This window comes from Melitaea cinxia, chromosome 21 (assembly GCF_905220565.1).
Source record: "Melitaea cinxia chromosome 21, ilMelCinx1.1, whole genome shotgun sequence".
In the NCBI taxonomy this organism is placed as follows: Eukaryota; Metazoa; Arthropoda; class Insecta; order Lepidoptera; family Nymphalidae; genus Melitaea; species Melitaea cinxia.
Window position 1 is genome coordinate 3,690,026 of NC_059414.1, and position 18,430 is coordinate 3,708,455.

General features: G+C 34.4%; 1 protein-coding gene across 1 annotated transcript in view; it reads right to left on the bottom strand.

Moving 5' to 3' along the window:
• The window catches only part of LOC123664235 (hemicentin-2-like), a 58,243-nt gene continuing 39,813 nt past the window's right edge, over window positions 1-18,430 (bottom strand). Inside the window, exons 7-8 of the mRNA XM_045598829.1 lie at window positions 8,222-8,318; window positions 1-159 (exon numbers count right to left, since the gene is read on the bottom strand). Of these exons, the coding sequence (XP_045454785.1) occupies window positions 47-159; window positions 8,222-8,318 (210 nt within the window). The 3' untranslated portion in view covers window positions 1-46. The remainder of the gene's footprint in view (window positions 160-8,221; window positions 8,319-18,430) is intronic.

Consider the following 18,430-nt stretch of genomic DNA (forward strand, 5'->3'; position numbering starts at 1 on the left):
CTTGCGTTATCCAGCCTTTCTTGATTGTCATTTCAATCTAAAGAGGTCATCTTACGTCGCCGTGTCGTGTTCCGAGGAGGAAAAGTAATGATGTAAACAGTAGACTCATGTAGCTGGTTGTAGTTTTGACGCCGCTTTGGAGTTCTGCGAGGCTTGATCCTGTGAGAAAAATAGTTAAATTTAATTTCGATTATAATGATTTTCTTTATTTTCGATAAAAGTATGGTAATATTATAAAATTGTACTATTATTGTGTTTATGTTATGTTTGCAAATCATGGCAATAGTGACGAATGGTTTATGATCGCCGACACTTGAAAGTTCGAATTTGGAACAGTTGTTTGTATTCAAACCAATATTTTTTCTTAATCTCGGTGTTTGTTATTGTGGGTAATTCTACGTCATATCACTTGTAAATAACCAACGGAATCGACAGATATCTGTTACCGACAGATGTTGTTATATTATCTTTGCTTTGGTAAGGAAATTATCCACCAATCCTTAGCAAATTAAGGTCAAATTGTTTTCAAACATAGGGCTTAAATCTAACAGTTTATTTATTTATACTAAGCAAGCTATTGTAATGTAGTTCATTTCGATAGCATGAGAATTTGGTAATTAGGATATTATATTTCAAATGTAAGCCTTTAAACAAATCTTATTCAAAATATAGACTAAGTTAAGAAATCCTCTACTTAATTCTTTATCTTATTACTTTATAACAAAACTTTACTTTTAAGCTTTGTGCTGGAACATCTTGAAACTTAAACTTTAGTCTCGCTTTGTTTTCTACTTCTGTAATCTCAAACTTAACATATTCGAAACATCCTGTTAACTCGGTTCGTACTGTATCTTGCAGTTTACTACTTAGCATTAGCTTGGCTTGCCTTAATGACATTTAGATTAACACTATCACCGTTTGGAATATTAGCTGAATTAGTATGTGTTGTATCACTTAGTCGATCATCATCATTAATATTGAAATTAGCAACATTGGCCCATTGTACGGTAACATCTTATTATTAATAATTGACAATACTACCCTTTGTTGGATACTAACAATTGATTCTATCATCATCCTACTGAAAATGTTAATACAAGACAATAAACTTTTTGAGAAAAATTCACACAGATACTCTGTGTAAAGTCTAAATTATTCTATGTAAATTCTGTGTAGTTGTACGTTTCGAAACTTTGTCTAGTGTCCGTTCTAGATATAGTTCCGACTTTATTCTTATATGTGTAAGCTTTTGTGAAATCTTTCCGGTTTTTCAGAACGAACGATGATGTTTACGACACAAGTGATTATACTAAGAATGAAGATGAACTAAATATTATAAACCATGTTAATAATAAATGTAATTTGATAATAACGTTTAACATCATATATCATTACAAAGTGAGTAAAGCACGAAACGAATGTAAAAGTAGGCTTCAAAACTAGGTACTAATTTTTTTTTAGCTTTGTGTTTACTTTTTATCTCAGGTTTAATGGTAACATAAAATATCGTAAGGTGTATTTTAAAATTTTAATACCAAAATGTTCATTTTAGGAAAAAAATTCAGGATTTTTTCTTATAAAATACCTATTATTACATATTTACACCTACACTTAGAGCAAATTAATGTCTTACTCTACTGTGTATGAAGCCCTAAAGCTCAACTGTAGAATACTATATGCTAAAAAATTGGATATTCTTTCAAGTACCTACAATATTTTTCCTTCATCTCTACATAAAAATAAATTTATGATCAAATTGAATAGTTTAAATTTCAGCGGTGTTGATAAAGGAAGTAAAGTCATGAAAGTAAATCTACTTACTTTTTTGACAATAATAAAAAAAGACAATCTTCCCAGAACATATCTTTACATTTTAATAGCTTTAGTAGTTAATTAAAGATCTCTTGAATCTAAAATATTTATAAATTGTTATTATTACAACAACACTTGAAACTTGAGTAGCTATACCAGACGAAATCTTCGGATACTCGAGACGACCACATTTGCATGGCTTTGGATTTTGCCTGGCTTGTCTTGGTATATTGAATTTCTAAACGACAGATTCGGTTAACTAAATGATTAGTAAGGGAATATACAATAAATGGTAAAATGGAGGAACGTAATTCGGAAGTTATTACTACATGGAGTACTTAATATTATTTGAAATTTTTATTAATGCATAAAATTTTAATCCTCCTTTAAGAAAAAAAAGAGAACCCTGAATAGAATGGAATAGAAGGTCTACAGTATTTTTTCGCAGTGGAACGTGACTGAACACGTATCCGTTTTGTTTTCGAAATTGTGGTACCTTGAGTGAGGCGTTAGCATAGAACTCAACTATTTAATTTTTACTCATGTCGTATATAAGGGTTGTGTTTCCGGAAAATTATAACCTGGGGATCTTTAAGTCGCAAGTGAATAGGTTACTTCTAGGCAAGCGTGCTCCATCCTAGACCGCATTTTCATTTAACACCAGGTGAAATAGTGGTCAAACGCAAGCCTATCATTGCATAAAAAAATATAAATGTTTAGGGTTATGCAATAACAATAATGGATAATGAAGACTCATTTCTGTATTAAGTGAATTAGATTCTTTGTATTATTATATGTTTAGTTATTGACAGTACGATTAAATTAAAAAACCTTCGTGGCATCTATGATACGAAAGTACATTGAAACGATTTGATTGTATCTTGATACCAAATGTATGCTTAAAATAACTATGACGATACAAATATATATTACATATTTTGACAAATAAAATTTGTATACTAAACTTGTAATCAAATTATTGTTTCGCGTATCTTCGGTGTTAAATTTCCACATTAAACTTTATTGCTATGTGATTAGAGTATTTATTACATTCTACGGAAACACAAATCTCACAAAAGCTCTTGCTGCCTCGGTGACTTACACTGGCAGGCCCCGTTTCACAATGTATATCACTGCACTACACATTCTCTGACGGTCGAGGGTAAGTTTATTTCTTAATTTTATGTTTATTGCGAGATGAACTAAATCGATTTTTTATATCAACCTTGTTCGTTAAGACAAATCAAGATTATAGTCAAATAACGAACACTAAAAAAATATTACCAATTCGGTGCAGTTGTTCGAAAGTTATGCGTAAACATACATACGGTTCATTTTTATTTTTATAATATCACACAGACTGATTTTTTTGCTTTATTTCTTGTTGCTGAAGATTTCTTATTTGTCATTTCTTCGTTTATCATGTTTATTAATAAGAAATGTTAATTATACGTACAAAAGTAGAACACCACACAAAGACACTAATATATATCTGAAGCAAACGTGTGTTACGTTCGCGGGACGGTGCTGGTTAGTCTGAAATATACGAATTAAAAGTTTAACTCTAGCTGGGTGCTAGCAAGCCTTGCCTCTCTGGATAAAAGTTAAGTTACGGTCGGTTTCAATAAATATCTAATGTATCTCTATTTTTGCTAATAGATTTTTGTCACCATTCAGATTTTGTTGAATGTTAAAATATAGAAAACAAAAATCGGTGATAAATTATCAAGACAAACGACTCCAAACTGCCTTAAGATATTTTTTATTTTATTTTTTATTTTTATGTCACTAGGTCGGCAAACAAGCGTACGGCTCACCTGATGGTAACCGATTACCGTAGCTTATAGACGCCTGCAACACCAGAAGCATCGCAAGCGCGTTGCCGACCCAATCCCCAATCTCCCCCAGGAGCTCTGGTCACCTTACTCACGAACAGGAACACAATACTGCTTGAAAACAGTATTATTTAGCTGTGATCTTCTGTAAGGTCGAGGTACTACCCCAGTCGGGCTGCTCCATATTTTGAGCAGGAAATTCCTGCTGTGCCCTACCTCAGTTAAATTTTCACCATATACCAAAAAAATTCGCACCATATTGCGTTGGTCGTTACTGACATTTGCTACATAACTACTGTTAGCGGTGCCAACTGTCGGTGACCTCCTCGCGGTACACCCTGGGCAACGGAATTGGTTCTACAGTTGCCCATCACGTTTAACGACTGGCTGATGATGGTATGCTCAGGGTTCCTCTCTGGCCCATCAGAGTAGACCCGTGAGCACATAAGTGGTGGACGCGGAAGTGCACAAGGCCCTGAGCTGGCCTTGGACCGCCAGAGATGGGTCATGCCAAATCATCTCCCGGCTCGGATGGATCAATTTAGGGGTGTGGCGCTGAGAAAGCGTGGAGTTGGAGGAGTGGTTCCGGCCACAATCCTCTAGATTTCCCTGGAGCACTGGAGGTGGTTCGCACCAACTTGTTCCCGGCTCGGGTGGAGATTTGGGATTGGGGGTGGCACTGTAAAGGCGCGTAATTGCGGGAGCGGCGTTGTACTCCCGACTCGCCGGGCCGGTGGGCGGTTGGTCTGTGGACTTGTTGTCCGCGCTAGCCGGCCCCGAGGAGGAAGGCGAGCTTAGTGTTTCGGAGTACTGTCACCACTATGGGCTTGCAAGAGCAACCGCAGGCGGGATTGCGGATGTGTTATTGCGTTACCGCGATTCCGTCATAAGCGCGACGAAGGAACAACCCAGGGGTTTTTGTCAGTGTAAGTCTAACATAATCCACAGTTCTCCGGTGGTGTAGCCATAGGGGATTACCCTTGGGTAACAAAAAAAACTGGTTGCAATGTGATTTTGTCAAAACGTAAACAATACTAGATAATTAGTAACGTCTGAAATTTGTGTGACAATTTCCGCAGTATTTTTCAAAAGCTTAAAGACGATTGCTAAATTCTTCACAACGGCAAGAGCGTATACGTTCAAGTAAAATAAATACCGACTAAAGAGTATTCAGTATCATTAACGAAACGAACAATGCATAAATATACGACCCAATTGTAGTTTCATGAAATTCATATCGGTAACTTCATTTAAATAACATGCAGATTTAAGCGCTGTAATAATTGTTGATACTTGGTATTGCATAACAAAGTAATTTATACGGTGTTGAATTCCGAATGGAACGATATCGTTAAATATCCGTTATCAATAAACTTACTTTTTTGTTTATTTTGAAGTTTCGTGTAAAATTTTATTAAGGTTTAAAAATGTGTACAGGTAGCAAATTGAATCGGCTTTTGAATAGGCTATAAGTTATATTTTTATTACTACACTTTTGACTAGTACAGTTTTAAACAACTCTGCTACGAGCTAATGTCGTTTTTATATGGTATTTTTATGGTTAGTTTATATAAATAATATAAAAAATAGCCACAATATTATAGGAAATATATAATGCTGTCTTGTAGATATGTTTTATAAATCTACAATATTAATTCAATAAAATTATTAATATTTAATTTATTATAATATTCATTTCACAATATTATTCCTCCTAGTGCTGTGTGGCTACGGCACTAAAGAATTTAGCCACCCCCTCTCTTCCCGTGGGTGTCGTAAGAGGCGACTAAGGGATAACAAGGTTCCACAACCATCTTGGAACTTAAGAAGCCGACCGATGGTGGGATAACCATCCAACTGCTGGCTTTGAAATACACAGGCTGAAGACGGGCAGCAGCGTCTTTGGTGCGACGAAGCCAGTACTGCGGTCACCAACCCGCCTGCCCAGCGTGGTGACTATGGGCAAAACACATGAGTTCACGTTATTTTTGACGTAAACTTGTGGAGGCCTATGTCCAGCAGTGGACTGTATAGGCTGTAATGATGAATATTATTCCTCCAAGCCCGTGTTAATTTTTAGCTTTATGACCTTTTCAACCGCTGAATGATTTTATCGAAGTGATGCGTTCACAGCACGATTTTGAAGTTACAGAGCCTGTGTTCATTACGAATATGTAGATATTTTGTATCTTGTTGTATTCACGAAAAAAGTATTTGGTATGACACACTTGTATGTAATGTACGTATTTCTAAGAAAAACTAGACAGCTTTCTTTATAGTGCGGCTTCACGCTCGTTGACATTTATGACTACCATTCCGTTACCTATCCGTTACAAGTTGTGATGTTTATAGGTTGTATTATTTGGATAATGTAGCTTCTTCAACCAATAAGTGGCAGTTTAAGGGCTACACTATTTATTATTTAAAGTTTATTTTTAGTTCCTGTACGTTTTGTTTGAGAAAATGTGTGAAAAGGTTTATGTAGGAATTGATGAATAGTTATTCTACATTAACAATATCGATTCAAATAAAATTACGATACTTTGTAATTAAATTTGGTTACGAATACTTTATCGCTCTCAAAAATACACATAGAAACAAAATAATAGTACTTATCTTTGAAAGAGATTTCTTCCAGTCAACACATGGTCATGAGTAAATGTTTCATATAGCGAGGCAAACAGTGCAAGAAGTATTTATTAAGAAGAAAAAAAATCCTAATGTCCAATTTATATGTACTTTAGATTTGATAGACAAGGAAATCTTTGAAACTTCGTTTATGTTTATGTTTGTTCGTTAACTTCGCTAATGACCTGTTTTCAAAAAGAGTCATTTCTTAACATTTTTTAACATCATATCAAAAATCGACCGTTCCAGCGGGGATCGAACCTGTATCTCCGACTGACCGTGTCGGTGCTCTAGCCAATTAAGCTATGGAACCATGTACTCACTAGATCGAAATTTTTGATATGATGATTTTATATTCGGCTTAAGCGAACAGAGTCTTTTCTTGTTTAGTAAAAATATAGAAATCACAATACTCAGGAGTATTAATAAAGTGTTCGAAAAAAAAATCGTTATTGTATATTGTATTAACGATAATGTAACTTAATAATAATGTAACTTTTTTTTAAATTATGTTATGGGCTTACTCTTGACCTCAGTCTAGCTCTAGAGCACAGACGAGGTCGAAGATGGAGCGAGTTCGCCCAAAAGAAGCCTGTTCACTCGCGCTTTAAACATGTTCGGGTTGTATGAACTCGGAAATACAGACACCGTTAGGGAATTCTATTCCTTGGCTGTGCGCATTAAAAAGATGATTCGAAGCGCTTTTAACGTGTGACGGCTAACGTGGGCACGGTGGAGAGATCCACAAGAACAGACTTCCAAATCGGAAAGAAATTTTTGTTCAAAAATAAATACCCATCCCGAGCGGAAATCGACCCTGCTGCTTCCTGGAACCGTCGGTGTTTTAGGCGGACTACACGCTCCACTACACAAGAGTGGTTATTAAAAAAGTGCAATGGTTATAAATTTAAATTTACGTAAAGTTAACTGATTAGATTATTTTCTTTTGTAGTAGAAAATAATACAAATATTAAGCGATGGTAAATTTATGTAACAACTTTAAACACGTCGTATGATAATATGATAACCCCTATTAATATTTTCTCTATCGATAGGGGTTGTCTGTAAGAAAATAATATTAGTGATAAGACCGTCTTTAATTTTTTTCCGTCACTATCATTACAGCCTATACAGTCCACTGCTGGACATAGGCCTCCACAAGTTTACGCCAAAAATAACGTGAACTCATGTGTTTTGCCCATAGTCACCACGCTGGGCAGGCGGGTTGGTGACCGCAGTACTGGCTTTGTCGCACCGAAGAAGCTGCTGCCCGTCTTCGGCCTGTGTATTTCAAAGCCAGCACTTCCGTCACTATATTGATATTTTATTGTTGTTTTTATCTGCCATAAATTATTTAATAAATAATATTCACTACCTAATGATGAAGCTTTCAAATTATTTTAGCAATACACGCCTATGATCACAGTTACTCTAATTAGGTTTCGTGTAAATATTATGTAGATTAATGTTTAGCAACACTGAATAAATCATGTTAATTATTATATTAGTACATGAGATTTTATTCATACATTTTCAAAATCGAACAGTTTCAAGAGTAGGCATGATAAAGTCCTTTTTGTTTCACTTTTTTTTTTTTTTGTTAAGGAACGTTAAATATAACTTTAGTTTGACTCATAAAATTAAAGTAGTAATAATAAATGTAAAACAAAAGACGAAGTGGAAACTATGTATTTTATTGCTTTTACTATTTGGTTGGATAATATTTAAGACCAAATTAAGAACTTTATAGCATTTACGTAGCTCCTAACATTAAAAAAATATATGAAAATACAAACATACTGAATAAAATAAATATGCTATCAGATTCTTGACACGTGTAATATTTTAATCCAGATTTTCTTGATTTTTAACATAAAACTCTTTGAGAACTTTCCATACATTCATAATTAATTGTCATTTTTTGTAATAACATTAATATGAATTACCTTGTAAAACATGTACTCTTGCAACTGCCTTTATTACAAGAGGCGCTTCCAGGGCACAAGTGTAGTTACCCGCGTCTGCTACTTTGAGATGCGCCACCTGGGAAAGAGTTAAACTTTTTAACTTGTAAGATTTTAGATTAACATGGTTATTTTACATACAAAATCCAGTTGGTCCCGGTTGTTATCATGTACCGTTATCATATATCCGCCAACCCAAATTGGAGCAGCGTGGTGGATTAAGCTCTCCTTCTCCTACATGGGAAAAGAGACCTATGGCCAGTAGTGGGATATTACAGGCTGAAGCGAAGCGTATATACATACCAAAAAGGAAATAGGTAGGTATGTACACTTCTAATGCCGTCAACATCTAACCGCAAACTTCACTGGTGAACAAGATATTCGTAGACAATGTCGAAATATTGAGCTCCGCAAAATAAAAATAAAAAACATGGTGAATATCCCGTTTTAAATAGTTTTAACTTGTGAAAAAATATAGATAGCAGATTATTTTCTCCCACAGTATAACCGTGACACAGTGTAATCATTATGTAATCACAATATATCACATGAAACAAATATAATAGAAACGCCTGTAGTAAATAATCATTACGTTCAAGGTATAAGCACGTTCGCATATTAAATACACAAATTGATAAAATATCGCCTATAATAAAATTTTAATACCGAAAAACAAAAAGATTGACTCAATGCGAACTTGGTTTACGTCAAGCATAGATTAAAATAATTAGATTATTATCTTGTTGAAAAATGCCAGACAGTCTAATGTATAAGTTATATAATTCACAGATTGTTTTTTTTTGTAGAAAACTTATGTATTAGCACTGGTTTGTAGCTGTTGCGCTGGCGGTGGAGGGTTGGATCCCTGCACATGGCAAAGATTTATATTGGCCATACAGATGTTTGGCCGCGATCTGGGCGTTTATGCTTGTGTGTTGTTGTGTGTTTCCTGACCCTCGAAACAGGAGATAATCCTAGTGGGAGCCATTGAGTGAGGCGTTTATGTTGATTTATCAAAACTTTTTCGACAAACTAATCTAAGTATGTCTTTAGAATAAAAAAGGACATGGGTTCATAAGCCCATGGATGTACATCACTTGTAAAAAAAAATCGAAGTATATAATTTATGTTATTATGACGCAACAAAGGTGATGATTTTTTTTTAAATTTAATTACCATCAGAGGATTGAGAATCGTTACCAGCGATCCATAAACATCAAAAACAATCGTAATGTATGTCGCCGTATGTGTAACCGGCAAAGACATGCCTTTGTGGGAATGAACCGGCGACTACAAATCACATAGTAAATTTATATGACCAGTGCACAAACCCCTTATCTGATCGTTCTGCTCCTCATTGCCTGTATGAGTACCTTCTTATATCGACACGAATACGTTGTGGAATGACGGAGTTTCAAAAAAAAGTTCGCCTCACAGGTTTATTTTGGAGACATTATTTTAACGCTAAGTTTTTAGAGTACGATAAAGATGGAAAACAAATAATATAAAAACTTCATAAAAATATTTCTGTACCAATGATAATGTTTTTAGAGTGTATACATTTTTTACGATTAAATATAAAAGTATGTTACAAATAAAAATTAAGAAAAGTTTGATATAAAAAAAAAACTTTATCAAATATCCCTCGATATTTAAGGTTAGTGATTTTATGAATCCTTAATCCCAGACAGTCGACGGTCAAGTGACTGTAGGGTAAGCAGCCTGGATAATATTAAGACTTTATGTTTAAAGGCTGACCCGCACTATTATGACAACGTCGTTCTTTTTTATTTTCTATCTCAGTTTAGAAAAATATTTAAAAAAAATCAGAATCCAACTCTTAAAGTCAAATATAAAATTTCAGTAATAATAATAATCTATACATATAATAAAATGGTAGGAATGTCAAAACTGTACATTGAATATTTTTTTTAAAAGAATACTTGGGGTGTGATCCACGGTAACGATGCTGCCGACGAGCTTGCAAGACAGGGGTCCAATACAAAAGTTGCCGGCCCAACTATCCTTATGCCGCTACCTTTTGGACAACTGCACTCGTGGGTAAGGCAACGTACACGTGCAAATCACAATGCCCTTTGGGCAAACCAAACCGGCTGTAGACAGTCTAAATTGATACTCACGGAAGTATCACCGCACCTAGCGTGCCGACTGCTCAGTCTTAACCGTTTGGACATCCGAATAGTTGTTGGCACGATTACCGGCCATATGGCACTTAATCACCAACTATTCATCATGAATGCAACAGACAGCCCTCTTTGCAGGGGCTGTCTGGCAGCTGAAGAAACAGCCGCCCACGGAATCCTGGAATGCGAGGGAGTGGCCGCACACCGGGCTACCATCCTTAAAGAAATAAGGACGCTCCGAGAAGCCTGTGAACACCCCAGGAGGCTTCTGAGCTTCTGGAAGGAGCTGGGCTGGCTGAACTAGTCAGCCCATTTTTCACGCACAATGGACCACCCTTGCATCTAAATGCGGAAAATCGAGCCCAATACAATTGGGGTGTGATCTACAATCGATACCGAAGCCAAAAATATAGTTTTTAGAATTTTTGTCTGTTTGTCTGTATGTATGTCCGGGATAAACTCAAAAACTACTGCATGGATTTACTTCAAATTTTGCACGAATATTATTAAGAAGTCGGGTCAACATATAGGCTACATTTTATCACGCTATCCTATCACCTACGGGGAACGAGCAGTGAACCTTTATTTCTTCAACGCATTCTGTAACAACGTGGGATCTAACGACGCATATTTGACTTAAGGGTATGAAAAAAAATTTAGGCCGATTCTCAGACCTACCCGATATTCATACAAAATTTCGGAGGCCGTTTCGGAGGAGTATGGTAACTAATATGTGACACGAGAATTTTATATATAAGATTTTTATTTAGTTATTTATTGTTCGACATTTTAATTAGGTATACTTTGAGTCAAGAAATAAAAAACGATATTGGTTCGTATATTGAATGAAATGATAATAGTGAGTACCTCAACCAAAAACAATACTGAACTGGGTATTAACTATGTTTCTTACATTTTGTTGACATGTATACGCACGCATAATTAAGTAATTAAAAAAAATCGTACCATATTTATAATGAGAAAAAAAATATCTATTTCCGCCTCCATACGAACCACACCTTATTCCCTAGGCTCTGCAATTTAGCTTGTTCCTTCCGGATTACTGTAATATATTAGAAGAGTAAAGCGTAAGTGGTGACTTAAATATCTTTCTGTACGTGTGAGGTAGTAAAACATGAACCGTGTACGTATCTTCTTTTTAAGTAACATTGAAAGTATTTTCCTGTTGGTGTTACGTGTTTAATGAAATGTTTATCTGGAAAGTTCGGTTCATTTTTTTCGTTATATTTTATTTTATTTTACTTATTCAGAAAAACTTATAGCTATATATGCTTTTATTATGATTGTAGTAGTCGTTATATGTATGTAGTAATTTTTAGAAAATGTCGTTTTATCGGTGTTTTTAGTCAATGAAAAAATGGCTACAATATCGTTAGAATACGAAGGTAAATTTTGCAATTGTCAATAAAGTTGTAATAGCTCAGGTGGGAAATCGGCTGGTCGGGATTGACCGAGAAGACCACAGTTCAAATCCCCATGTCTCCAGATCGATTATATTTTTCCTTTTTTTTTCTTATTGCACTCATGATTTTTATATTTAAATAACCAGTTCATCTTCTTTTTTTATGTCGGTAAAATCGGAAAATATTATTAATATTTTATCAATATGTAATTCTTATTTAAATATTATTTCAAAAAAAAAAACACGATTTACTAAAAATACCGAGGTAAGCTCGGTCACACAGGTACTATATATAAATAATAACACACTAGCTGTGTACGCGACTTAGTTCGCGTGAAATTTAACAAAAAAAGTTACTGTTCAGTTCGCAGGTTATACAATAACTCTGAAATAAATTTGCCTTAGTAACTCCTTACTACATCTGCAGTGAAAGTCCTGTTAAAATCGGCCGAGCCGTTTCAGAGATTAGCCGGAACAAAGAGAGAGACAGACATATAGACATATAGGTATATGTATCGTGTATACATCCATATGCATTTAGTAAAAAGCGACACTTTAATTTTAATTATATGTATAGATAATAATATATACATATATAGATTATGAGCATTCAGTGTCGTCAAACTCAATTTATTCACTAGCGACCCGCCCCGGCGTCGCACGGGTGCAATGCTGATACTAAATATACTACAGAATGTCTTTATTGATAGTGTAAAGCTAGCTTATAGCATGGTTATTAACTTAATAACAACAACATTAAAATATTCGTCGTTAGATTACACGTTGTTACAGAATGCGTTGAAGAAATAAATGTTCACTGCTCGTTCCCCGTTGGTGATAGCGTGATAATTTGTAGTATATGTATGTGTATGTTGACCCGACTTCTTAATAATATTTGTGCCAAATTTGAAGTAAATCCATGCAGTACTTTTTTGAGTTTATACCGGACATACATACAGACAAACAGACAAAAATTCTAAAAACTATATTTTTGGCTTCGGTATCGATTGTAGATCACACCCCAAGTATTCTTTTAAAAAAATATTCAATGTACAGTTTTGACTTTCCTACCATTTTATTATATGTATAGATATGTCATAAATACCTATATTTATTTATTGTTTTGTTTTTAGATGTGACATTTTTATGTTTTCTAATTTTATGAGGCCATATATGTAACGTATGTACTGTAAATAATTTTAATTACTAGACACCATTGTTAAAATTTATAGTCTCTGAAATGAAATACGCAGCGCGATGATATTTCGTAATCATAGACTGCATATAAATTCAACACCATGACTCTGACGAACAATTATATTCGCAATATGAGCTTCTAATTAGTCATCCAACAAACGATAAATCAAATAAAACTGTATCACAGTTCTGAACGTAATATTTTTGAAGTATTTAATTAATTGTTGTGGATATTACATATAATATCGGCAGGTTAGTCTAGTCAACTGTAGTTAAACTGAGGTAGGGCAAATTACTAATAGTAAAAACGGCTCTTGGGTGCTGTGTTCGGGGCGTGGTGGCGAATGCTAGCGCGACCCCATCTCGCCCCACCCAGGCGGACGACTGCTCACACGTGGTGGTTTGTTAGTCAGTAGGAGTCTGACATAATGCTGGCGCCCCCGCGCCGGAGGGTATCCATGATGGATTTTCGCCACGTAAAAAAAGGGCACAGCAGGAAACCTGCTCAAAAAAGGAGGTGCCCGACTGTGGACCGACCTCGACCTTACAGAAGATCACAGCTAAATAATACTGTTTTCAATATGTCATTTCGGATCTAAGGAGCTATGGCTCAAGTTTTAGCAGCTGTGTCTTTATTTACATGTTTTAAACTGTTTGAAAATACTAGGTATACAATATTAAATTAAAAGAAAAAAGAGTAAAAAATAAAAAGTACAATAAAGTACAATGCAACCAAGTAAATCACGCCAAAAATATATATTCCTTCCTCCATTTCCCTCCATATGGAATCCTCTTTATATTGTATATTCTTTTAAGAATATAAATATTAATTTATAACAAATATATGCAATTTTTAAATTTACGTATCCTATTATACTGCCACATTTTTCTTTTATCTAGCACATACTTCAATTTCTCTAAATACTAGAAGAAAAGTCCGCGAAAATGGGAAGAAAAATAAAGTGCCACATCCAATGACCACGGCAACTAAGACTCGGATAAAATTATCTCTATGCAGAATAAAATTGTACATTTTGATTTTATATCATTCCACATAATATAGTCTAAGAACAATTTCTAGAATACTATTCAACCAATTCGGAATCTTGTTACATAAACAGAAGACGGTAATATGCAAAGATGATCTTTCGTAACATTGTGCATTTAAGAATATTCAAATGTAACGACGTTCGACCATTCCGTGTAGTACGATTATGACCTGCTTAGTTTTCTGATAAAGTTTATTTAGGACGTGAGATACTGATAGCCTAAAACGGTCGATATTAGCCTAAGGACTTGTTTTACTACAAATGTTAAGTTTTGGTCTTCGGATTGGAAATTATTTGACAGATTAAGTAAAATTTAATGTTGAAAAATGTTATCTTTGGATACCGTTATACATTGGCTAGTTATTCGAGACCTATAAAAAGCTATGAAACAAGTTATTAAAATTTCTATGCATATTCTATTCGTATAATATTATTAGATTAACTGGATTTGCTCATTGAACAACTGCTATCCTAATTTCAGCAATAAACTATTATCTCTCAAAATAAAACATATAAAACATACTAGTATTATAGCATAATCTTCTATTTTAGAGCACATTAAGTACACCGACAAGTGCACCGACCATGTCTAACGAAGTAAGTTTGCTCAAAATGCTTTGTTGAATTATTTATGTCACAGCCTCATCATTCTCTCTTAAGCCATTGGTTTCATGATATTTGAAGAGTTCGAATTTATGATTTACTGTTCTGCGACTACGAATCAGAACGTTATTTTTATAGCCAGTAAAAGTCTAAGTGTTTTTTAGCAAGTGCATCACTTTGAAATTGTCGATCTGAATTTGAATAATGTTTGCTTCAAAATGTCTATACAAATATCGACTCTTTAAACCGAAAATAAATCCAGAAAATTGTCAGAAATCTCATTAACTAAAATTCTCTATTAAAAAAAAAATTAATTGACTTACTGATTCTTATAAAACTACATCGCAGCATTTTCTTACTATGTTATTCTAAACAGTCTCAGCTGTTTGCAAAATTGGCAAACTTTGCTTCGTTCACTTCAGTCGTAATATCCCACTGCTGGGCATAGGCCCCTTTCCCCACAACGCTGCTCCAATGCGTGTTGGCGGATATATTTCCTACTATGAGTAACGATCACTATGAGGTGTGCATGATAACAACCGGGACTGACAGCTTAACGTGCTCTCCAAGGCACAGAGGGGAGACCCACAAGGACTGCACAAACACCCAGACAACGGCAAATATCTGTTTGGCCAATACAAAAGTTTGTCATGTGCGGGGATCGAACCCACAAGCACCATCGCAAAAGTCACAAACCAGTGCTGTGACCGTTGCGCCAACCTGTCGTCAAATTCGTAGTCTGTGTCTGTAAATATTTGAGCCAAGTATTGACACAGCCCCGTCAAAAACTATTTTACCACATAACAAACTAAATTACTAATATAAAATGTTAATAAGTTGCTTATTTCACACCAAGTTAATGAGATATTGTATTCCAGCTATTTTCAGCGTCCGATCAATACGAAAGCCAGAGTGAGCTAATTCTAAGCTTTAGCTTAAGAAGCGGTAAGTTGCCTACTAAAGAGTTAAGTACAAAATGTAGATTTACCATTAGTTTGCTTTAGCGTTCTAATTTTAAAATCTGTCATTCCGGTTTTTCAAATTCTCTTTGATTTATAATATTAACTGGAATGCTTAAAGGTATTAGAGAAGGATATTGTACTATAGTTGATGGAGATTGAGTAGTAACAAAAACGTAAGCGCTAGTAGAACCGAACCAGAATTTATAGTAGCCTTAAATTTTTGTTTTCATTCGTTTCGGAAAATTACGAGTATAGACTTAATTGTGAGTAAGCGTATGTGTGCATGTATTTTCGTTTTCATTCATGTAAATTTATCAATAGAAAAAGGTATATCACAAATGGTTATAAATGTAAAAAAAAAACAAAGGAAACAATCTATACAATACAATTGAAAAAAAAAAAACAACAATTAAAACGGGTTCGCTGAAAATTAATAGCGCTTATGCAATAAAAAATATTCTATGGAATTATTTTTATTATAATTCTGGATAGTTTTTTTAAATATTTTTTTATACAAAATCTTTAATTATTTTGATGATAAATATAATGTGAATGGAAGACCACTTAAATAAGTAGTATAAGTAAGTAAAGATTATAATTATGTTTCTATACAGTTTATTACGTAACACATATGTACATAAAGTCGCTAAACTCTTTAATCTCAAACTTTTAATTTTTCGAAACTCAGTTAAAAATGATAAGGTAATAACGATTTCCTTCCGAAAAATATTCAGGCTTTTGTGTATGAAATATTATTCATGGTAAAACAAAATTTATACAATATACCGATTATGAAAGCCCCAGCAGTATAGGGATAAAGTTTTGCACCTCTCATTTCACCGTCTAAATTGAATGGCTGAATATATAAGGCGCATAAGTGTCACAGGAAAGAAAATGGTTATAAGCTACGAAATTTCTAATATTTATTTAAGCAATATGTAATACATTATGTATGTATGTAAATTTTTTAAAAAGTATTCTTGCCGCCTCTTCTTAGTAGAATTTACTCTCAAATCCATTACTGGATTAAGTAATTTTTTTTTGTTTTGAATATAGAAACGTATTATAAATATTTTAAATGACGGAAGTGGTTAGGTTAGTGGTTAATTAGCATTAACTGTATTAGTTAATGTATTTTTAGTGTGTTGCCTCACAACGTAAGATGTAGTTTGTGTAGGTTTTTAGTTGTGTAATGACAAGTTATACGCAATAATTACTTGTAATATATAAAAAAATAAAGTTAGAATGTCAAAACGGGTCTTATGTCGTTATGTTTTTTTTTAATATATATATTTGTAATCAGGTTTATGAAGAAAAAAATATTAAAAATCTTGTCACTAGTAATTTACAATCAAATGTGACTGATTACATTATAAATGCATTATTTCTGGCATAATTATTTACTTCATAAATTCATATGTACCTACCATAGTTATCTAAATTATTATATAATATGCTAATATGATTATATGATGCTTTATATAATGCTACATAATAATTAAAATATATTTATTGTGTATCAATATTATTAAAACAAAGGTAACTGTAAAACTGAGTCTTCGAATAAGTAACCGCTGCCCGTTTTCGGCCTGTGTATTTCAAAGCTAGCAGTTGGATGGTTATCCCGCCATCGGTCGGCTTTTTAAGTTCCAAGGTAGTAGTGGAACTGTGTTATCTCTTAGTCGCCTCTTACGACACCCACGGGAAGAGAAGGGGTGGCTATATTCTTTGATGCCGTAACCACACAGCATATAAACAAACAAATAATAAAGTAAGAATATCTCCTAAATCTTCAAGATAATTTCTAAAAATCTCTTAATCAGCAGTTTTTTTTTTTATTATAATTTTGTTGATATTTATTGTTATAAACTACGGGTCGAGTATACGTATATCATAAAAAAAAAAATCGTGACCTAAATCTACGTTGATAGGGATATCATAAAAATCTTTAGGTTAAAGCGAAAAATCATTGGTATTTTCCCGTGGAACGTCCATTTTTATTACAGATCCAGAAAACTATTACGTTTACAGAAACGCGCTGAATTCTATCAAAGATATTAATCAATACGGTAAAAATATTTACCTTTTATTAAGTAGTATGTCAATTTCCAGTGTGTGTTCTATTGTATAGAATAAAATAATGAGAAATTTGAACGATGCATACGAAACATTCCTTTTTTACACAATTAAGTCGGCAAGCAAAGGTACGGATAACCTGATGGTAAGCGATTACCGTTGCCGACGCCGCGTTGGCGCAACGGTTACAGCCACGGATTGTACCTGTTGCGCTGACGGTTGCGGGTTCAATCCCCGCACATGACAAACATTTGTATTGGCCATACAGGTGTTTGCCGTGGTCTGGGTGTTTGTGCAGTGTTTGTGCAGAGAGCACGGTAAGCCGTCGGTCCCGGTTGTTATCATGTATATGCGTGGTGGATTAAGCTCTGATCCTTCTCCTACATGGGGAAAGAGGCCTATGCCTAGTAGTGGGATATTACAATCTGAAACGTGAAGGTAAGCGATTACCATAGCTTATAGACGATTGTAACACCTGAAGCATCGCAAGCGCGTTGGCGATGCTACTTCGATCCCCCCAGGAGCTCTTACTCACCACAGTAAGACAACGCTACTTGAAAGCAGTATTATTTAGCTGTGATCTTCTTTAAGGTCGTGATACTTCTCAGATCAAGCGGCTTCAGATTTTGATTAAATCACAAGTATTATCATGCCCTACCTTAGTTGTTAATTATTCTCTCATAGTGTATGGTTATAAGCGTGAGTGTCGGCTCTGACACGCGACTGAAATTTACTCA